The sequence below is a fragment of the Vipera ursinii genome (genome assembly GCF_947247035.1).
Source record: "Vipera ursinii genome assembly, chromosome: 1".
Taxonomy (NCBI): Eukaryota; Metazoa; Chordata; class Lepidosauria; order Squamata; family Viperidae; genus Vipera; species Vipera ursinii.
In genome coordinates this window covers 6229717-6252985 of record NC_139512.1, presented here as the reverse complement: position 1 = coordinate 6252985, position 23269 = coordinate 6229717, and the positions used below count along the sequence as shown (strand labels likewise).

Here is a 23269-nt window from a genome sequence, read left to right as displayed (position 1 = left end):
CTTGAAGATGGGTGGACCTCAACTCCCCATGCTGGCTGGGGAATTCTGGGAGTTGAAATCCACTCATCTTCCAAATCACCAAGGTTGAGGAACATTGCTTTACAGCACTCTCTAAGCCAGAGGTCCCCAACCCCTGGTCCGTGGACCGATATTGGGCTGTGGCATGCCAGCAACTGGTCCGCACAAACAAGCAAAGCCCCATCCGCAGGATGCAGGCAACACACAAAATCACGCCCCCTCCGCTCCGCGGGAAAACCTCTTTCTACGGAAACGGTCCCTGGTGCCCAAAAGGTTGGAGACCTCTGCTCTTAAGCAGTCTTACAGAGTCAGCATATTGCCCCCAACAGTCTGGGTCCTCGTTTTACCAACCTCAGAAGGATGGAAGGCCGAGTCGCCTTTGAGCCGATCAGGATCGAACTGCTGGCTGTGGGCAGAGTTAGCCTCCAATACTTCATTCTAACCACTCTGCCAGCAGGCCTCTTAAGAAAGCAATTAGCTGGCCTTCTTGCCTAAGGAAGAACTAGAACTCCTTCTCTCCCAGTTTTTCTAGCCTGGCACCTTAAGCACCACGCCATACTGGTTCTCTTTTAAACTTGAGGAGGTGCAGTTGATTTACACACATATTTTGGGGGGGGGAGCGGTGAGGGGTGTTGGGTAGAACGTTCTTGCTCAGCCCAGTCATTAAGGCTTTTCTTCCCTCTTGCTCCTCTCTTCCCCTCCCCTCCATGGCAGCATTCCATGATCTATTTTTTCCACCATTACGAGTTGCCAGCCATCCTCCAACAGATCCGGATCCAGGAGATGTTGCTCCAGAACCAGCAGGTGGGCACCCAGACCGCTCTCCAGGACAACCTCAACAACAACACCACCACCACCACCGTGGCGGCAACCAATTCAGCCGACCAGCAGCCCCACCTGGACGCCGGCACGGCTGGGGCAGGAGATGGCTCCCCGGCTTCCGGGGAAGGCCACATTCCCCCGGCCTCCAGCGCTGGAGTCTCCTTGGGGAATGACTTGAATTGGGTGGCAGAGACAGCAGCCGTCATCACGGAAGCCTCCTTCCTGTCCCACCTGGGCAGTTCTTTTTTGGACTCCGGGGCCACTCCGGCGGTGGTGACTGGCGGCGGGACTTTGCAGGAGCTGGAGCCTGCTCCGGACACTACGACCCAAAGTTTGTTTAGTAGTGACCATACAGAAGTGGGCTCGGCCACTATTGAGCACACGTCATCCGTTGGGACTTCTGTGACCAACGCACCTCCTGTTACGGCCCATTCGGAGCTGGGAGATGCTCCCCAGCCATCGGAGAGCTCAGCAGGTCGAGCTGAGCCTCTGAAGGCGGACTCCTCGCAAGATTCAGCTATAAGGGCACTCCCGAGTCCGGCATCTGAAGGGCTTGCCGAGAGGGATCCCACGCTGCTTTCCCCAGAAAGTATGACCTCCTGATCCCGCAAAGCTGCTGCTTCTCCTCCTGAACTCCTTGCTCCATAGGAGACTGGATGGCTTTCTGACTGCGTAATTTGTTCTCCGTATCAAGTTCCTCTTAGAGAAGAAAGAGGCAGAGCTAGAATGTAAGATGAAGAGTCATCTTCTCTCCCGCCTTCCAGGTACCAGGAAAGGGAGAGAGAGAGAGAGAGAGAGAGAGAGAAAAAAAGCTGAATAAAAGGAGGGGGAAGCGATTGTAGATGTCAGTCCCTGCATCGGAATCGAATCTTTTGGCAAGAAGCGGTTTCTGCATCTTTCTCCGTGAATTGCGTTAAGACCCAATTTCTCATCTCCACCCCCCTCACTCTCCCAATTTCCCAGACTGCATGGAATCATGGGACTCCCTCTTGGTACCTGCCGGAGATCTTAATTTGCACTTAGATCCTTGTGTTTGCAATCGGTTTTGTCTGAAAGGGTGCTTAGAAACGCCGGGTCGGGGGCGGGGTCGGGGGTCGGGAAAGAATGGGTATCATGACAAAAATGTTTTGGATGCAACTTGGAATTGGGCGGGTGGCCGGTGTGATTATAAAGAAAAATTGATCCTCGAGCAGAAGGCGCAGCGTGGAAAGTTGGCATGAACTGGCTCCAGAATCATCAGTGGGAATTTGTTATTTGAGAGGTCTTAAATAATTGAGTCCTTAAAAAGAAAAAATCCTCCATTGTATCGTTTTGGACTGCATCTATAAACACCATGTTAATTTCTCTCATTTTTTTTCTAAAGAGAAAATTATTGTAGAAAATTATTTAAATAATACGACAAGCTTGGGGGGGGGGAAGCGACTTGTCCCATTTCTGCCCCCCGTTCCCCATCCTTCAACCCAGATCTTTTTCTTTCAATAACCAAACCCACCGATGTACAAGTGATTGACTCAACCATGGGGCTAGGCCTGCCCTGAGGAAAAGATTGGAGCCTTAAGTTTTCTTTGCAGTTTTTTTAATCATCTCAAGTTGTTTTTCCTATTAGCCTCCAAGTGGGAAGAGTCCAGCGACGGGTGAAAACAGGAACTCTTGAGGTTGTGGCCCCTTTGCACTCGTGCAAGATGGCCGGGCGGACAGAGAGGCTTACGGCAGTTCTGAGTCAGCGTGGGGTTAACGCTTTCAAATGCCAGAGCAGAGAATTGCACTTAAAGAGTTTAAAAAAAAAAGAGAAGCCAAACAAAAAAAAATGGACTGGCCAGGATGCATTAGAGCAGTGTTTCTCAGCCTTGGCAACTTTTTAAGACGTGTGGACTTCAACTCCCAGAATTCCGCCGGCTGAGGAATTCTGGGAGCTGAAGTCCGCATGTCTTGCCAAGGTTGAGAAACAACACCTTAAAACAGGGGTCTTCAAATTTGGCCCTTTTATGACTTGTGGACTTTGACTCCCAGAATTCCTCAGCCAGGCACGCGTGCCTGGCTGAGGAATTCTGGGAGTCGAAGTCCACAAGTCATAAAAGGGTCAAGTTTGAAGACCCCTGCCTTAGAGCCAGAGGAATGGCTGAAAAGTGAGGGGGTTTTTTTGGTAAATTCATCCATAGAGTTCCCATTAGCTGCTGCTTATGCACTTAGATGAGGATGATTGCATTGTCCAGCTGATAGGATTTCAACCCGACGCCTTTGAATGCGAGGAGGCAGTTCCATGCCCAGCATGACCACTACAGGATTATTCACTGTTCTTCCTTTCCAGATTTAAGCTGCTTCTATCAATTGGGAGCAGCCATTTGGCAACCGGTTTTTGTAGGTTGGCTTTGGAACGGGCTTCCCGAGTGCCTTCTCTAGGCTCCCCAAATCTGGCAAGAGGGAGGACTGATTTTGGGGGGGGTGTTGAGCAGTAGGAAGCTGAGCAGACCCCTGGGCTTCTGATCCCCACCACTCCCCTCTATGACCTAACCGAGCGAGAAATCAAATCGCTGGGACAGGTAACCTCATGTTGTGTAGCGCAAAGGAGAAGGAGAGAGGCCGATGGCAGATCAGTCTGGGGTGCCAGTCGACTGCCCATGGCTGGGTTTGGAAATTAAAAAATAAAAATGGCAGGCCAGTGCTTCCCCTTCCCCCAGTGATCCTGTGCAATAGATTACTTGAGTTCTTGGCCGTGTGCCAATTCTCTACCCAGATCGGTCACCGAAGACGCTTTGAACTGGTCAGATTTTGGGCCTGTCCATTTCTGAGGGGGTTTTGGGGAGGAGGAGGCGGAACTGGATAGGAAAAAAATCATAAATCACACGAATAAGTTCATTCTGTTTAATGTACAAAATGTTTGTATGAGTGTACATATATATATATACATATATATATATATAGTATACTGTATAAATACTGTATTTAATCATTATTTGTTCCTTCTTTCCTCGTCGACAGTCGTACCCTTTGGGGGGGGCACGGGGAGGGGTTACAAGTGCCAGCGCCATAGCAAAATTAGCAGCAACCAGGAGAGATTCAGCTGTTCCGGGTAGGAAGGTCTCTTCTGCAGAGCTGCATTTCCTTTACAATTCGTAATGTTTCACTCGTTCTGGCCAGTGGATTTGTCCCATTCCTCGAATGAATGGCTTCTGTCTTCTGCTCAGCGTTGCTATTCTTGGCTTCCAGCTGTCACCCTGCATGCTGGAATTCGGAACCCCTCTCCAGAGGTTGAGAATAAGGCCCAGGAAAATAGCTCCAGTGGTTTACCGCCAGATTGCTATTTTAATGCGAGAGAAACAGGACGTTTCTCTCATTTTACTTTTAATTAGAGATGGTTTAATTTTTGTGCTGGCTTCACCCAGGTCTTGTCCTGGCACCATCTATCTTGGGAGGCCTGGCCCAGCCTTACCCCTAAAGGGCCAAGTGGGACCTTCAGCTTGCAATATATTGCAAACGCCTGCTCGAGAAGCCATATCACTGGGCTTAATACATCAACTCATCTCTCTTAAAAAAGGCCTCTGTTCATCAGATTGCAAAATATTCCCTGAACCTGGAGCATCCACCTGAATTTATTTTTCCATTCCCCAGCCCAGATATTGACCTGTGAGAGTACAGGATTCTTTGGGGACGAGAAAATCCAAAACAAATTTTTTGAGTTTCCAAAATGTAACTTAAGAAAGGGGGGAAAAACACACCATTTTATTTTTCTAAAAGTGTGAAAATGTTCCTCTTTTGATTCTTAAGTCTATTAACCTGTCTAATTTTTTTAAAAAGTAAATAAAATGGAGAGGACAGGGGTTTTTTTTAATATAAAAATGAACAGTAGCTCACTTCAGCATTCTCCCAATTCCTGCCCCTTCTAGATCTGGGAGACTACACTTCCCATCATCCCCAAACATTATGGGCTGGCAGAGATGGGAATTGGGGCCCAATACATCTTGAAGGGCATCACATTTTGGAAGACTGTTCTGCATATAACTAAAAGACCTTTTCTGATACCAGCCGAATCACTTAAATTTGCATTGTACAAAAATAAGTACCAAAGAGAAACCGCAGCGTGGCTGATGACGTAAACCTGTAAGACATATTTAAACTTTGATTGCATATCGAAGAACCATCCCAGCCTTATTTTCAAGCAAATTCCTTTTGAAAAATTGGGTGTCGGGATTGATACCTGGTGTTGGAAAGTATTTATTTGGTTTTAGTTTATTTGTAAGATTTATAAACTGCCTCACACTAGATAGTCTGTGGGAAAACGTCACCTCTTAAGAGGCCCTATGGAAACACTCAGGCACATTTGTTGTATTTCTTTGGTTTCCAACCTGTTCATGCTTTATCTCTATGAAAGAAAAAAAGATACTGAAAACGGTGATGCTTCTGTCCTGCCCTAACAGCGTAACCTTGGTGTTATGTATATGAAGGACGGCTGTGCAGATGAACTCAAATGGCAAATTCTGTGTTTGCCACACACATAACGACACCTGCTAGGATACATTAAAGCATTTGCACTTTGCCCTGGACTGATGTGATTGCCCACCCCTGCTGTTGTGTAATTGTGAGAAGGAAGACATTTAGCATAAGGTGACCCTGATACAGGAGGACCTGTGTGTGCCCTGAATTAAAGATTTTGCCCTTTAACTTGAGATCTGCACAGTTGTAATATGAATCGGCCTTCTAACGATGGCTGTTTGCACGCCAAGCTGGTTTAGTCCATTATGGGGACAGGTTTCAAATAGGACTCCTAACAGGGTTCTAAAGAAAAAAAAGCTGATTTAAATAGGACAGTTTTATGAAAGGCAAGAGTTGAGATTGATGACGGTGCCTCTGGCTCAGGGGTAGGCAACCTTGGCTCTTTTATGACTCATGGACTTCAACTCCCAGAATTCCTCAGCCAGCATGGCTCAGTTTGGAAACCTCTCCCTTTCCCCTCAGCGTGGCTGGCTCAGGAATTCTGGGAGTTGAAGTCCACGAGTCACAAAAGAGCCAAGGTTGCCTAACCCTGCAGTCTAGCTCAATACAGGTAGTCCTTGACTTAACGTCCATAATTGAGCCCAAAGTTTCCGTTGGTGTGCAAGGCAGTTGTTAAGCGAGTGTTGCCCCATTTTGCGATGCTTTTTGCCACAGTTATAAAGTGAATCACTGCAGCTGTTAAGAACACGGCTGTTAAGTGAATATGGCTTCCTCATTGACTGGTCAGAAGGTCGCAAAAGGTGATCACATGACCCCAGGACACTGCAGCCATCATAAATATGAATCAGTTGCCCAGCATCTGAATTTTGATTATGTAACTATGGGGATGCTGCAACAGTTGTAAGGGTGAAAAATGGCCATAAGTCACTTTTTTCAATGCCATTATAACTCTGAGCAGTTGCTAAACGAACTGTTGTTAAGTCGAGGATTACCTATATTTAAGCAAGGAGACGCTGGAGATGAGACATCCTTCTCCCTCTGTCTTGCGTTTGATCTGCCCCTCAACACGTAGCACTTAGCTGTGCTTTATTCTCACCCTGTCTCGCCTGAAGAAGAGTCCCTCCAATTTGAGACTCTATTAAATTGAGATTGAAGTGGTGACCTTTCCTAAACCTGGGTTGTATAAGCAGGGGCATAGAATCAAGATCACGCAAAGTATTAGTACCGCTTTATAAAACCCTAGTAAGGCCACACCTGGAATACTGTAGCCAATTTTGGTCACCATACTACAAAAAAGATGTTGAGAGTTTGGAAAAAGTTCAGAAGAGCAACTAAAATGATCAAAGGACTGGAGACCAAAACATACGAAGAATGGCTGCAGGACTTGGGTTTGGCTAGTCTAGAGAAAAGAAGAAACGGGTGACATGATAGCAGTTTTCCAGTATTTGAGGGGCTGCCACAAAGAAGAGGGGGGTCACGTTATTCACCAAAGCAGCAGAGGGCAGGACAAGAAACAATGGTTGGAAGCCGGTCAAAGAGAGAAGCAACCTGGAATTAAGGTGAAACTTCCTGACAGTGAGGACAATTAACCAGTGGAACAGCTGGCCTTCAGAAATCGTGGGTGCTCCATCACTGGAGGTTTTTAAGAAGAGACTAGACAGTCACTTGTCCGAAATGGTATAAGTTCTCCTGCTTGAGCAGGGGGCCGGACTATATTCTGGAAGACCTCCAAGGTCCCTTTCACCTCTATTCTATTCTATTCTAAGCTGGAAAGATCTCAGTGACCACCAGATGGCAGTGGTGAATTACCACTTTTAAATTCTCGCTTCTGTCCACTAGTGCAGGGCTTTTCAACCAGTGGTACAGGTACCACCTGTGGTACATTGGCACCTGGCAGGTGCTACGCGGCCATCCTAGAAAAGTGGTAGCGGGGGAGGGGAATGAGTTGAACCGGTGGCAGCACCGCACAAGCCTGAGCGTGAGACAGCTGGGGCTGCAGGGCTGTCTGGCACAGCATCAGTGAGGAGCTGAAATGCCACGCAAAGTTGCTTAGCAGCCGAGGAGTGACAGGTTGCCGGAGCAGCAGAAGAATTCAAAGGCAGGCCAAAGCTCCTGAGAAATGGTCCTGCTGACCTGAACATAAATAAAATAAAACTGGTTCCTTTAGCCAGGGCTTTTCAACCTTTTCACCCGTTGTATCACTTTTAGGATATGGTAACATCCGAGTACCACCAGTCGCCTAGCAAGGTGTCAAAAACTTGATGACCCCCCCCAAAAAAGGAAAAAAGTGATGAAGTACAGGTAGTCCTCGACTTACAACATCCAAGTACCACCAGTCGCCTAGCAAGGTGTCAAAAACTTGATAAAAAGGGAAAAAAGTGATGAAGTACAGGCAGTCCTCAACTAACAACAGTTCGCTTAGTGACTGTTCGAAGTTACAATAGCACTGAAAAAAGTGCCCCCCAAGCCACAGCCGAGCAAGACACCTGCCTGCCCGCCCGGCAGTGCTCTTCCTCCTGTCCAAGGTTTTCATTGTTGTGAGCATTTCTGTTGAGGATTGGCAGTGGGGGTGGGGTGGGGGGTGTTTGGTTTTTATTCCCCCCCTCTGCTGGGTGGTTGCAGCAGGCTTTGGTCACTTCACATGACCCTGGGACACTGTGACCATCATAAATATGAATCAGTTGCCAAGCATCTGAATGCAAATCAAAAGACCCTGTGGATGCTGCAACATTCCAGCTGATTGGCGCTTCTTCTGGGCTCAGCAGAAGCACCAGGATCAGCGCCGAGCTCCAGATGGAACCTGGCGCTGATCCTGGCGCTTCCACTGAGTCCTGATAGCCGCGAAGAAGCGCTGATCCTGGCACTTCTGCTGAGCCCTGACTGCCCTGCATCTCCAGCCATCTCTCACTCAGGCTTGTGTGGTGTTGCCACCGGTTCAGCTCATTCCCCTCCCCCGCTACCACTTTTCTAGGATGGTCGTGTACCACCTGCCAGGTGCCAATGTACCACAGGTGGTACCCGGACCACTGGTTAAAAAGCCCTGCACCAGTGGTAATCTGAAGTTTTGCAGATCCGGTAGCGCTAATTAACTAAGCTGAAAAAAAGATAGTATTTGTTTTGCTTTTTGCTTGTTTGTTATTATAGCTCACTGCTACCTTTTTGACTGGGAAAAGCTGTGTTTTCATCTCAGAGGTTCCTCCTGCTTTGCTTCAGCTGAGTTCTCGCAAGACCAAGTTCTCTACCTGTCACATGCCCTCCTTAACATTAAAGAATACAAGAAATCTTTGGGTTTCGTAATAGCCACGAGCGGACACGGTGGCTCAGTGGGTTAGGACGCTGAGCTTGTCGATCAGAAGGTCGGCAGTTTGGCGGGTCGAATCCCAAGTGCCGCGTAACAGAGTGAGCGCCTGTTACTCGTCCCAGCTTCTGCCAACCTAGCAGTTCGAAAGCACGTAAAAATGCAAGTAGAAAAATAGGAACCACTCTGGTGGGAAGGTAACAGCGTTCCGTGCGCCTTTGGCGTCTAGTCATGCCGGCCACATGACCACGGAGACGTCCTCGGACAAGCGCTGGCTCTTCGGCTTTGAAACGGAGATGAGCACCGGCCCCTAGAGTTGGAAACGACTAGCACCCATGTGCGGGGGAACCTTTACCTTTACTCCCTTAATCCGTAAATCGGTCCCAATCTGGTTTTTGCTTGACTTAAGCTGTGCTTCCGAATTTCTCCATCTTTCTTAAAAATTCATTCTGAACCCTGCGTATTATCCCTTCTCAATTAGAAAAGCTGGGGGCTGGTAGAAGGGCCGTGCACCATCTTTAAATTGCCTAAATATAGATGAGAGAGATTTGAAGCAGAATGTGCTCCAGTAACAAGGAGAGTTCAGAAGCCAGGAGAGTTTAAATGACTATACAGGATTCAGGATTTTTGGGTAATAGGACAATACTTTCTAATTGCTCTTGAGAGTTGCTGGCTTATTGTTAAATAAGTTTGCCAAGTCACTGGTAGAGATGGAGGAAAATCCAGTATTAAATATGAAATCTGAAATCCTCCTGCCCATAAACTTAAGAAATTTTGCTACAAGTAGTCCTTGACTTTACAACCATTAAACAACCATTTGTTTAGTGACCATTCAAAGCTACAAAGGCACTAAAAAAAGTGACTTAAGACCATTTTTCACATGTTTGCAGCATCCCTGTGGTTACGTGATCAACATTTGGATGCTTGGCAACTGGCATGTGTTTATGACGGTTACAGTGTCCCAGGGTCATGCGATTACCACTTATAACCTTCCCAGCCAGCTTTCAACAAGCAAAGTCAGTGGTTGATGAGTGGGTTACCAACTTAACTGCAGTCCTTCACTTAACAACTGTGGCAGGGAAGGTCATAAAATGGGGCAAAACTCAACAACTGTCTCGCTTAACAGTGGAGATGTTGGACATAAGTTGAAGACAACCAGGAGTACATTAGGTTAAATAATACGTAATGTGAATTTGTTCATTAACTCACCAACAGTCTCCCTTGCTGCAAAATAAAAAAAGCAAAAATACAATTGACAGCAATTTCCTCAAATAGAAGTATGATAGTTTGCAGAAAACCACAATGGAGAACCAGGGCTTGATCCATGTTTTCTATTAAATAATAGTGTCAAGAAAAAGGGATTTTTTTTTTCAGGAACAGTCTTAGCTGAAGCAGTCTGCAAAACTACGGTTGCTCTCTGGTCAGAAAAAAACTTGAGCTACCATGCAAAGTTCTTCCAATTCTCATTTGACAATCAAAAGCTCAGCTTGTTAAAACTAAGCTGCTAGATCAGAACGTGGTTCCTTCCAATCGGCAAAAACCTCTTCCCATTCCAGCAACTTAAACAGGGGGTTCAGGAGTTGGCAGACTGTTAGCCTACATAACCTACATAACCTCCATAAGCCAAACTGGATAAAGCAAATCTGTGCTAGGTGTGAAATGTGCTATAACCAAGCTCAGCAGTATCTCATTCATTTTCCCCAGAGCTCACCTGAATAAAACCCTTTGCTGAAGCTGAACTGCAGGTAAGATCCTAAAGCTGCACTGCATATTTTATAAAAGAGAAGACAAAACATATCCAAACCCCTATCTTCTCCTCTTCCAGTTTGATTTTCTACTGTACTTTTCATGATAAGGTGCTATTCGCTGGGCTCTATAATTTTCTTGCTCTACCCCCACCCCCGGCCAATGTTCAGAGGACAAATGGGATTTCGGACCCCCTCCCGTTGGCTTTCTGCCTACCAAAAATAAGAATATTTTACACTGATTTGCCTAATTTAAAGGGGGAATTTCTAAGGACAGTTGGAGCCCACCAGTGCAATCCCATAGCAATATCGGTCATCTTTGGTAATTTATGACCGGTTGTTTAATGTGTGTTCAGAGTTATGATGGACCTTCCAAAATGCTACTTCTGACCCGTTTTCAAAGTTACAACGGCTACACATACACACAGAAAGACAAACTTACAATCACATAATTGCATTTTGGGCACTTTGGACAACTGACTCATCTCTACAGCTGTTTGCAGCATCCCACAGTCAATGTGGGCATGATTTGCAATGTGTTTTGCTGATTTCTGGCATTTATTTCCAGTTTCCAACGACAACAACAACAAAAACTCTTTGCTTAATGATGGCTGCAAAAAAGGTAGACAAAATCAGGTCTGTTCGTGGGTTGCCTCAATTTACGACCGCAACTACTTATGACTAATTCAGGGCTCAATTACAGTAATAAGTGAAGGACCACCTGTAAACATTTTCAGACTCTGCCAGTTTGCTGTGCAAGTCAGGAAGAAACGATCTCCGGGGCCAGTTACAAAAAAAGTGAACTCTTGAGGCTGCCTTAAACGGAGTGACTCTAGTTGGTGGCTGCTCTGCTATTCATCCCTTCTTGTGCCCTTTTGGTGAGATGGCAGCTCCCATATTCTCAAGCTTTGATTGGTGTTCTGAGTTTTGTTCTCCTGGAATATCAGGAGAGGACACCCCCCCCCCAGGAGATCCTATACCACTCCGGACAAATGGCTGTCCAGTCGCTTTTTAAAAACCTCCAGGGATGGAGCACCCACAACTTCTGAAGGCAAAGCCGTTCCACTGGTTAATTGTCCTCACTGTCAGGAAATGTCTCCTTAGTTCTAGGTTGGGTTTCTCTTGGTTAAGATTCCATCCGTTTCAAGGAAGCCTGGTCTTTCCTTGTTATCATCCAGGATTAGCTGAGGGGAGAGGAGGGAAGCATGGAACCTCCCTGCCTTGTCCCAAGTCCAATTGGCAGAAGTTTTTCTATCAAATCAGCCCCTGCTGAGATCGGGGCAAATTAGAGGTTGGTAGGTCCCTCTGAAGTCCTGAAGCTCTTTATGCCCACCCTCTCAAAATTGCACAGCCAGATTTTGGTGGAGAATTGTTGTTAGCTGCGAAGTCATGTCTGACCCATTGCGACCCCATGGAGGACGTTCCTCCAGGCCTTCCTGTCCTCTACCATCTTCTGGAGTCCATTTAGGCTCACGCCTACTGCTTCAGTGACTCCATCCAGCCAGCTCATTCTCTGTCGTCCCCTTCTTCTCTTGCCCTCGACCTTTCCCAGCATTAGGCTCTTCTCCAGTGAGTCCTTCCTTCTCATTAGGTGGCCAAAGTATTTGAGAATTACTGAGAAATAAAATTAGGATGATGGAGGGAATAATAAATATACCCCAAGGGCATATAAGTTTTCTTTTAAGCTTATCCAATGCGTCTGCCCGCCTCTCCCCTCTGCCTCTCCCTTCCCCTCCCCTCCCCTACTTCTGTCCACTTGGATGATGTCATTACCCGACCTATTGCAATCTTTGGTTGCCCTGTCCCATGGGATGCCTCCCAGGGTCTCCCAACTGCTGGGATATTGCTCCTTCCCTCTAGCAGACCTCTTTCCAAGAATTAAATCTCCCTTCTGCTTGTTCACCAGCTTTGGGCTGTACCACTAAATAATGACACCTCCAGCTAACATCAGAAAAGGACCCTATCAGCTGGAATGTTGCATCCTTTGCTCCAACATTGTCTACCCTGTCTTCCAAAAGCTTCTCCAAGATCAATACAGCAAACTTTGTTGAGCATACCAGGAAGTGAATGCCTGCCCCCCACTCAACTCCACTTAGCTATGGCTGCACCTGATATGTGGCTAACTGAACTCAAGTCCCACAATTTGGGCTATGCAGCCTGGAGACTAGCTGGCTGGGGTCGGTAACAAGCTCCTGGGTCCCTGGCAGAGAAGTTGCAACTCTTATTACAATTATTACAATTATTTAAACCCGAGACAACCTGCTCTCCAGAATGTGAGCTCCCCACCCTCCACGTTTAGCCTTCTCCCAGTCTTCTCTTAATTCAGCAGTTCCTGTTCTTAGAAGCTCCCTAGAAATTGTGTCTGTCTACTAAGGTTCAAAAGACTAGCAGAAGCTCAAGAAGTGTGCTCTTTCTAAGTCTCTAAGACAGGGCTTTTCAACCTTTTCACCCATTGTACCACTTTTAGGATATGGCTACATCCCAGTACCACCAGTCGCCTAGCAAGGTGTCATAAACCTGATGACCAAAAAAACCCCCCGAAAAAAGTGATGAGGTACAGCTAGTCCTCGACTTACAACAGTTCGCTTACTGACTGTTCAAAGTTACAGTGGCACTGTAAAAAGTGCCCCCCGAGCCACAGCCGAGCAAGACACCTGCCTGCCCGCCCGGCAGCACTCTTCCTCCTGTCTGAGGTTTTCATTGTTGTGAGCATTTCTGTTGAGGATTGGCAGCGAGGGTGGGGTGGGGTGGTGTTTGGTTTTTATTTCCCCCCCTCCGCTGGGTAGTTGCAGCAGGTTTTGGTCACTTTACATGACCCTGGGACACTATGACCGTCATAAATATGAATCAGTTGCCAAGCATCTGAATGTAAATCACAAGACCCTGGAGATGCTGCAACATTCCAGCTGATTGGCGCTTCTTCTGGGCTCAGCAGAAGCGCCAGGATCAGCACCGAGCTCCAGCTAGAGCCTGGCGCTTCCACTGAGCCGTGACAGCCCTGCAGCTCCAGCCGTCTCTCGCTCAGGCTTGTGCGGTGCTACCACATTCCCCTCCCCCGCTACTTTTCTAGGATGGTCGCGTACCACCTGCTAGGTGCCAATGTATCACAGGTGGTACCCGTACCACTGGTTGAAAAGCCCTGCTCTAAGAGGCCTGTGCCAAAATTCAGCAACAGGACCTCACAGAACAGAAAGCCACCATCAGCCTACTGAATATGGACCCGTGAAGGTAACTTAGAATATTTGTGAATTAATCATTCGGATTCCGAACACATCTAGTCCTGCCTGCTTGTCAACCACTGTGCCGCCATCTTTTTCTCATCCTGGTGGCTTTTTCAATGGACATGGATTAAGTGGGACTTTCCACATGCAAATAAGGGTGACCAGCAACCCACGACGGCTCCTTGGATGACAACTGATCTGGGGAAGGCAGGGAAAGCTAGGAAAAAAACAACAAAAAACCCCATCTCCCGACCAGTATCAATTCTTCATTGTTTTGCTCTTTGCACTGGCATTCTTCACCAGGAAAATGAGTCCAGAGTGCAGCTCGACACCCCCTCCCCTCCATTCCATCACCTGTCCTCTTTGCTCTCCCTGATCAATGCCTTCAGGGCAGGGGGCAGCCGAGGGGCTTTAGCGGGTGGTCCAAGGGCCACCATGAGCTCACTCTTCCGTACCAGGGCAGCCCTCAGCTGCTCCCGCATGTCTTCAATTTTGCTCTCCAGCTCCTTCAGTTCCTTCTCCTTGGCTTCCTTGCTGTCTTGCTGGGGGTCCTGGCCGTTCATGCAGTGCCAAACGGGCCCTGCTCTCTCGTCTTCGGAGCTTTCCTCCGGGACGTTGTCAATGTTGAAGTGCACCCGTTTGTCTTCCTTCTTTATTGCTGTGCGACGGAGGTTGTTCCAGCCCTCCTGGCTGGGGGGCGGCTGGGGTTCATCTGCAGGCTTTTGAAGGTTGCATCTTTGAAGGAGGAGAGAGGAGAAAAGGTAAATCTGGGTGTCCCCCCCCGACACTTTTTTTAAAGAAAAAAATAGGAGTCTCAACAATTTAGCGAACCCTTTAAAAGGGCTTGCGCCTGTTTTACACACACACACACACACACACACACACACACACACACACACACATATTGTAAGAAAAAGTACCACAAATTTCCATCATAAACTCAGTAAAAGGTGCACAAAGTCAGGAAAAATAACAGTAGAAAGACAGACCATTTAGGATGAAACCATATAATTCAGTGGGTCTTTCCAACCTTGGCAATTTTAAGATGGATGGATTTCAACTCCCAGAATCCCTCTCCCACGTATTACAGGTTGTTCTTGAGTTACAATGGCAATGGAGCCTCAGCGAGATCGTGATGGTCATAAACTGGGTCACCCACACGACTGATCAGATTTTACGATCTTTTTTGCAGTGGTCATTGTGCGAATGCTGTGGTTGTTAAGCAAATCTGTGGTCCGCTAAGAGCTGGTCCTGCTGAAAACCAGAAGCAAATGCTTGTTTACAGCAAAAATGTCATAAAATGCAGTCATGTGACTGCAAGACACCATAAATGTGGCTCGGCTACATGTGCCCAAAGTGCAGTTAAGTGCCTGCAGGGTGGGGGGGCAACTTCAGACCATCTAATCCAGGTTGTAGAAAGCCATGGTGGCGCAGTGCTTAGAAGGCAGTATTGCAGGCTAACTCTACCAACTGCCAGCAGTTCGATCCTGACCAGCTCATGGTTAATTCAACCTTCCATCCTTCCGAGGTTGGTAAAATGAGGACCCCGGATTGTTGGGGGCCAATAGGCTGACTCTGTGAACCGCTTAGAGAGGGGCTGTAAAGCACTGTGAAGCGGTATAAAAGTCTAATTGCTAGCGCTGTTGTTATCCCAGGAAGCTTGGTTGTAACTCTGAACAGTCACTAAGTGATGAATTGTAACTTGAGGACTACCTGTATTCAGACAACCTTATAGATAGTCCTCAACTTACAGCTCTTGGCAACAAGCCTACATGACTGCAGTCACGCCACTGCTATTTAGGACATTTTTGTCAAACAACAGTATTTACTTTCAGTTTTCAGCAAAAAGGATGCATAGCAAATAATGGGGTAAGTTAATGACCATAGATTCACTTAATAACCACTTATCTGAAATGAACAAAAGAATAGAATAGAATAGAATAGAATAGAATAGAATAGAATAGAATAGAATAGAATAGAATAGAATAGAATAGAATAGAAGGTGGAAGGGACTTTGGAGGTCTTCTAGTTCAGTCCCCAGCTCAAGTAGGAGAAACTAAACCATTTCAGACAAGTGACTGCCCTAGTCTCTTCTTAAAAACCTCCAGTGATGGGGCACCCACGATTTCTGAAGGCAAGCTGTTCCACTGGTTATTTGTCCTCACTGTTAGGAACTTTCTCCTTAATTGCAGGTTGCTTCTCTTTGGTCAGTTTCCAACTGGCCTTCAGGTGCTTTAGAAAATAGCTTGACTCCCTCTTCTTTGTGGCAGCTCCTCAAATAGGGTTTCCTGCCCGAGCAGGGTGTTGGACTAGAAGACCTCCAAGATCCCTTCCAACTCTCTTATTCCATAATAAATAAATAAATAAATAAAGTAAGTAAGTAAGTTATAAAGTTGGGCCAGCCGCTTTACAAGCATCACATGAAGCCTACCTGTAACGTGGCCCAGGTTGGCAAACCAGTTCAGAACAGTTGATGCGAAAAGAAATTACCTTTTCTCCAAATTCAGCTTCTTGAGCCTCTGTTCCTCCAGTCCCATGTTTAGAGCCCGGTGTATTTTCTAGGTTATGTATATAAAAATCACAAAGAAATAAAGGCTTCGGAGATTTGTAAAAATGAAGAAAAATCATTGGGAAAAATAACTTTTCTAAAAATAATTGGGAGAAGAATCCCAGTTGCTCAAACGTCATTATTATTATTCACGGCTTTGCTCCACTGTAATTATTTCTCTCAAATGTTTCATCCATTTTATCATGCAACTTTTAACTTGTGCTGCCTCTTATCTCGCGCTTTAGCAACATTTTAAAAAATATCTCCTCCCATCACAGTGGAAGCGTTTGATTGATTAACCACAGAATCCCACCTCCCTCCATGGTGCCCCTTCCCTCCCCATCTGGTCTTTGGATTGTGGCATCAACGTAATAAATAAATAAATGGTCTTGGTTCTGCACATGCTTTTAAAATCATTTAAATCATTTTTCTCAAGCTGTCTCCTTTTCTCAGATCGTAAAAACAAACAGAAGACCATGGGAAGCCTTAGAAGCAGCTCATGAGCTCTAGAACAGGTAAGTCCTCGGCTTACAACCAAAAGTGCGGCAAGAATTTCCACCGCCAAGCAAGGCAGTTATTAAATGAGTTGTACCCGATTTTACAATCTTTTTTGCCACGCCTATTAATACGGTAGCAATAGCACTTAGACTTATATACCGCTTCACAGTGCTTTACAGCTCTCTCTGAGCAGTTTACAGAGTTAGCCTATTGCCCCCCCCCAAACAATCTGGGTCCTCATTTTACTGACCTCAGACGGATGGAAGGCTGAGTCAACCTTGAGCCGGTCAAGACTGAACTGCCAAACTGTTGGCAACCGGCAGTCAGCAGAATTAGCCTGGAGTGCTGCATTCTCACCACTGCACCACCACAACTCTTAACCAAATCACTGCAGTTGTTAGGTGAATCATGTAATTGTTAAGCAAATCTGGTTTCCACTATTGACTTTGGCTTGTCAGAAACTGGCTGGGAAGGTTGCAAATGGTGAGCACATGAGCCCAGTGCATGACCAGTGCAACCGCCATAAATACATGCCAGTTGCCAAGTGCCCAAATTTTGATCACGTGACCGGAGGGATGCTGCAACCGTCATCTCTCAGCCCGACTCACCTCACAGGGAGGAGGAAGGTTTGTCTGATACGTCTGCCACCTTGAGTAAAAGTAATAAAGGTGGGCTATCAATCAATCAATCAATCAATCAAAAGTGTGAGGATCACATTTTTTTCAGTACCACTATAACTTCGAACTGAGCAAATGGCTGTAAGTCAAGGACTTACACTGCTTTCTTTCAAAATGAAACGAGACACACACACCCTCCACCCTGAGATTATACGCGTGTCTCTGAGATTATCCCTCACCTGGCTGGTGTGGAGCCAATAATTGAATTTCTTCTTGCGCCGAATGCGAGGCAAGATGAGTCGGTAAAAGACGTGTTCTCCGAGGGAGGTGAGCAGGGAGCCACAGAGTCCGATGCAAAGGAGGACAAAAAGACCGGAGAAGTGGTAGATCCCCATCTGTAGAGTCTGGAAGCGGTGGGGGAAAGAAGGAACATGGGCAGGATTAACCCCGACAGGAACGTTCAGATTTGGAAACACAAAACTCCTCATGTTCGCTAGATGTGTGTGGAGAAGGATGGAGGAAGCATGGCAAACCTCTCAGAATACTTGTCTAGGTATTCCTGCATTTTGGAAAGAAGCCTCCTCCAGAGTTGCTTGGTGCAACAGCCTTTTGCCAGTGCATTATCAGCGCACCCTAGGGGCCTCGGGAAATCAAAGGGGTGGAGCAGGCAAGGAGGGGAAGCTCTTTCCCGCAGAGCCTCCATACCTCAGTAACAGCAAAGACCCTTTTCCCGCAGGGCACCATCTTGTACCATTTGTCGTGCAGGAGGTCCATGAAGCCGGCCGACTTGTAGCGGCTGATGAACTCGGAGACGTTGGAGGTCAGAGGCGAGTTCTGGGGAAGGCCGATGCCGTAGCCTGGCACAGTCCGAGAGAATTGGGAGGGGTGTAAAAGAGGAGAAATCTTTTACTCGCCATCAAGACAGTCTACGGAGATTCTCAGTCATCCGGGTTGCGGTTGTCCCAAAGGTGCTGTTCAAAAGGCAATTGGATCTTTCTTGTAATAAAGTCGTCAGATATTTTGCAACGTTGGAAGGGATCGAGTTGAAGCCGCTGACCATTGGTCTGAGTTCCCTCTTGGTGGGGTTTTTGGGGAGCTCATGTAGGCATGGAGTGGCTTTCCCAGGATGAAGGCACTTAGTATTGCAGCTACTGCCTTGTTGCAGGAAATCAGTGACCGGAAAGTCCAGTTTCCTTTCGAACGGCACCTTTGGGGCTTCGGTAGAGAACATGTGCAGAGAAAACCTTCCCTTTAACCACAGACACTGGAGGACCCATAGGCTTCCTTTTGCTATCACATGCTATCAACTGTGGTGAAGCCGGCATTATTTTGACACAGGAAGTCAAAAAAGTCAAGTTTTTTTTTAAAAAATCCCATTTATATCCTGCCCTTCTCCAAAGACTCAGGGCGGCTTACAATTTAAAGCACAAATCAATGTGCTTAGCAATAGCCTTCATTCTATGTATATGCCTGCTTATTAGGGCTTTCGCCCCACTCCCCCAAGCGGCATTATTATAAAGTCAGCTTATTGCCCCCAACAATCTGGGTCCTCATTTTACCTACCTCGGAAGGATGGAAGGCTGAGTCAACCTTGAGCCTGGTGGGACTCGAACCTGCACTAATTGCAGGTAGCTGGTGTTACTTAAGGAGGCATTAGCCCACTGATCCACCAAGGCTCTTGTACCATCTTGTACCAAGATGGTGGCCATGGCCGCATAATCTACAATCTTAACTTTCTTTCACACACATACACACACACATTGTGAATGCTCCTATTTCTACATTCAGGTTTCTAGATACCAAGTGAAGTAGTTCATGAACCAATGCATAATTATCTTTTGGAGCCTCCTGGGAAAGCATTATAAAAATTAAGTAATAGCACTACCACTAACACCTAGACTTAGATTTACCAATATACCACTTCATGGTCCTTTACAGCCCTTTCTAAGCGGTTTACAGAGTCAGCCTATTCCGCCCCGCCCCCCAAAAATCTGGGTCCTCATTTTACCGACCTCAGAAGGATGGAAGGCTGAGTCAACCTTGAGCTGGTCAGGATCGAACTGCTGGCAGTGGGCAGAATTAGCCTGCAATACTGCCTTCTCTAAGCCCTGCGCCACCATGGCCCTTAGTTTTTTTTATTTTTTATTTTAATGCCATTTATATCCCACCCTTCTCCGAAGACTCAGGGCGGCTTACAAGCTTAGCAGTAGCCTTCATTCTATGTATATGCCTGCTTATTAGGGCTTTCACACACACCCCAAGCGGCATTATTACAAAGTCAGCTTAATTGCCCCCAACAATCTGGGTCCTCATTTTACCTACCTGGGAAGGATGGAAGGCTGAGTCAACCTTGAGCCTGGTGGGATACGAACCTGCACTAATTGCAGGCAGCTGGTGTTACTTAAGGAGGCATTAGCCCACTGCTCCACCAAGGTTAAAGTCACATTCTCCATGAAAGGAGAAATATTTATGCATTTCCTTAGCTTTAATTTTTCGTGAACTAATAATAAATAATAATAAACCTTTATTGTCAAAGTACAACATGTGTACATTGAGATTAGCTGAGCCTCCCCCCGTGCTCTCTCCCCCCAACACACAGTGACAACAAACCCTCCATCCTACCACACCATGTGAACCAGGTTGAGGATGCCTGTTTCTAACAGAATGAGCCAATCTGGACTAAGGCCTCATTTGGCTACCAAATCCCTTCCTTGCTCTGCCTCAATCCAGGTGTTTCTGCCATACCTTCAATAGCGAACGGCTTTCCAACGGTTAAGAGTTTGCAGTCTGAATCGATGGAGACCTCGTATTCCAGCAAAGATTTATCCATGATGAAGGCATTCAGCTTTGGAGGGTTGGTCCTGGTGAGGAGAAACCAGCTACCATTATGTTGGGCAGGATTAATTAAGTCTACAGGTAGTCCTCATTCAGCGACTGCCTTGGACACTTATGACAGTGACGAAAAAGCGCCCACATTTACAACTTTCACAGCGTCTCACTCTCTTAATCAGAACCCTCTTTTATTAATTCCCCCACTTCAGATATTCTTTGTGCTTAAGTTGTTGGGTTCTACCATTCTCCCCGGAGTGGGGGGGAGGAGGGGGGAAAGTGTTTGTGGTGTTTGTAGTACATGCTTCTACAATCTGCTTTGATGTATCCTCTCTGAGGCGAGAGAGGAAAGCCTCGGGGCCATCTGCCTTATCTCGGTGCGGAGGGAGGAAAGGGCAATGAGAGAAGCGCCTTATCGGTCCGTTTCACACGGCTCATTTATCACCTACGGATTGGCCTGTTTGAACTGCCAGATGGACAGTTGGGGTAGGGTTATTATTATGTGGGTTTTACCAATCGATTTGGGCGGGAAACCCTCAAATCCTGCCTAGCTTTCCTGCTGTCTGTTGTTGTTGTTAGTTGCAAAGTCGTGCCCGACCCATTGTGACCCCATCGACAACGTTCCTCCAGGCCTTCCTGTCCTTTACCATCTTCTGGAGTCCATTTAAGCTCACTCCTCCTGCTTCAGTGACTCCCTCCAGCCACCTCATTCTCTGTCGTCCCATTCTTCTCTTGCCCTCAATCTTTCCCAGCATTAGGCTCTTCTCCAGTGAGTCCTTCCTTCTCGTTAGGTGGCCAAAGGATTTGAGTTTCCACTTCAGGATCTGGCCTTCTAAAGAGCAGTCAGGGTTGATCTCCTCTAGGGCCGACCGGTTTGATTGCCTTGCAGTCCAAGGGACTCGCAGGAGTCTTCTCCAGCACCATAGTTCAAAGGCCTCAATTCTTTGGCGCTCAGCCTTTCTTATGGTCCAACTTTCACAGCCATACATTGCAACTGGGAAGACCATAGCCTCGACTATATGCAATTTTGTTGGCAGGGTGATGTCTCTGCTTTTTAGTATGTTGTCTAGATCTGCCATGGCTTGTACCTGCCAATAAAAGTTCATTTTGAAACGATGCAAATTTCAAGTGTTCTGCTTTTTTGGTAGGGAAACAAGAGGCCTGTCCTTACTTTCTCTCTCTCTCTGTCTCTGTCTCTGTCTCTCTCATATGACAAGTAGTCCTCGACTTATGAAGGCGGTTGGAACCAACATTTTGGTTGCTAAGAGATGTGGCCGTAAGACATGATCTGACTGTATCACTTAGCGTTCTCATTGCCATTGTTACGCGAGGATCCTGGGTCATCAAGGGAGCATCTCTTCGCAATTCCTTCCGTATTGACTTTGCTAATCGGAAGCCTGCTGGGAAGGTCGCAAATGGTGATCACATGATCCCAGGGCAGTGCAACAGTCCTAAATACTTGCTGGTTGGCAAGTGGCTGAATTTGCTAGGTGGGACCGTGTGGGATGCTGTGACAGTTGTAAGGTCCAAGACCTAGTCACAAGTCACTTTTTTCAGTGCTTTTGCAATTTCAAAAGGTCACCTAAGTAAATGGTTTCTACGTCAAGGACTACCTGCATTGCTTCCTTAAGACTTACAGATGCCCACGAACAAATCTCAGGGACATTACCTCAGCAGACACAATGGGGTTTTAACATAATATAATGATTAATTGGTAAGATCCTCATAATCTGTCTCATGTGTAACCTGCACAACAATCTATCTTCCTGGTCTAGGGAAGTCTTGCCTCTTTATGACTCGTGGACTTCAATTCCCAGAATTCCTGAGCCAGCCACGCTGAGGGGAAAGGGAGTGGTTTCCAAGCTGAGCCATGCTGGCTCAGGAATTCTGGGAGTTGAAGTCCACGAGTCATACAAGAGCCAAGGTTGCCTACCCCTGTCCTGGTCGTATAATAGAAGCAGAATGCTTAGATTTGCCTCTGTCTTTGAGGGATATGACTTATAGCCCACCTTTCATTATTCGAGAGCGCAGGGGTCTCCTTCTCTCTTCCTTCTCTCATTTCCCCCTGCAAGAATAACCTGGTGAGCTGAGGTAGGCTGGGCTGAGAGAAGAGGGTAGGCCTAAGTTCCTCAAGGAGCTTCTTTAGCTGAGGAGGGACTTGAAGCTGGGTTCTCCTGCTCCTAGTTCAGCACTCTCTCCACTGAACCACCTGGCTTTGGGCTGTGAGAGAGGCACTAGCCCACAGTCTGAGGTGGGACAAGAACCTGGATCTCCCTGTTCTTGGTCCAGGACATTCAGCACTGGACCGCAGTGGCTGTTGGGATGAGAGAGGGCTGGCCCTAGGTCTTCCAGGGGTCTTCCATGGCTGAAGGGAGTCTAGAACTGAGTCCCGGTCTAGGCTTTTGAGGTTCTACCTATTAGCATAGCACAGATGACTGGAGAGAGGAATCATTTTAGCTTCCTCCCAAGCAAACAACTGACCAGGTCCTTAAGGAGAAACATCTCCAGATGTTTCCAGTGGGTTCCTGCTGAAACCTTTTGATAGGGCTCGCAACTTGGGAGTCCTCCTAGATTCACGGCTTACCCTGGGAGATCATGTGGTGGCCGTGACTAGGGGGGCTTTCGCCCAGGTTCGCCTGGTGCGCCAGTTGCAGCCCTATCTGGACCGGGATGCCCTGTGCACGGTCACTCATGCGCTCGTGACCTCTCGCCTTGACTACTGTAATGCTCTCTACATGGGGCTTCCCTTGAAGACCACTCGGAGGCTCCAACTGGTACAGAATGCGGCCGCGAGAGTTGTCTTGGGAGTTTCCCGGTACTCCCATGTTACACCTTTGCTCCGCGAGCTGCATTGGTTACCAGTTGTCTTCCGGGTGAGGTTCAAGGTCTTGGTTATGATCTTTAAGTCCCTACATGGCATGGGTCCGGGTTACCTCGGGGACCACCTGCTGCCGGCGTCAACTCCCCTCCGCCCTGTGCGTTCCCACAGAGAGGGCCTCCTCAGGGTGCCTCCGGTCAGGGAATGCCGACTGGCGGCCCCCAGGGGGAGAGCCTTCTCTGTGGGTGCCCCGGCTTTGTGGAACCAACTGCCGGTGGAGCTCCGGATGGCATCAGACCTCCGAACTTTCCGTCGTGGCCTGAAGACCCATTTATTTGAATTAGCTGGTCTGGCCTGACGGGGGAGTTGGGTTTTAAATTGTTGTTTTAGAATAGTATTATTGTTTTAACTGGGCACTGATTTA

General features: G+C 47.1%; 2 protein-coding genes across 3 annotated transcripts in view; one reads left to right on the top strand and one right to left on the bottom strand.

The window, feature by feature from the left end:
* Nucleotides 1-2189, top strand: part of TMEM259 (transmembrane protein 259) — a 38034-nt gene extending 35845 nt beyond the window's left edge. For both annotated transcript variants that reach the window (XM_083363541.1, XM_083363540.1), the window contains exon 11: nt 733-2189. In XM_083363541.1, the coding sequence (XP_083219667.1) occupies nt 733-1443 (711 nt within the window). In that variant the 3' untranslated portion in view covers nt 1444-2189. The remainder of the gene's footprint in view (nt 1-732) is intronic.
* Nucleotides 2190-13777: 11588 nt separating this feature from the next.
* Nucleotides 13778-23269, bottom strand: part of GRIN3B (glutamate ionotropic receptor NMDA type subunit 3B) — a gene marked incomplete at its 5' end in the record, with an annotated part of 50044 nt that continues 40552 nt past the window's right edge. Inside the window, 5 exons of the mRNA XM_083363313.1 lie at nt 13778-14270; nt 16026-16093; nt 17438-17602; nt 17904-18055; nt 19944-20059. Coding sequence (XP_083219439.1) covers nt 13886-14270; nt 16026-16093; nt 17438-17602; nt 17904-18055; nt 19944-20059 — 886 coding nt within the window. The 3' untranslated portion in view covers nt 13778-13885. The remainder of the gene's footprint in view (nt 14271-16025; nt 16094-17437; nt 17603-17903; nt 18056-19943; nt 20060-23269) is intronic.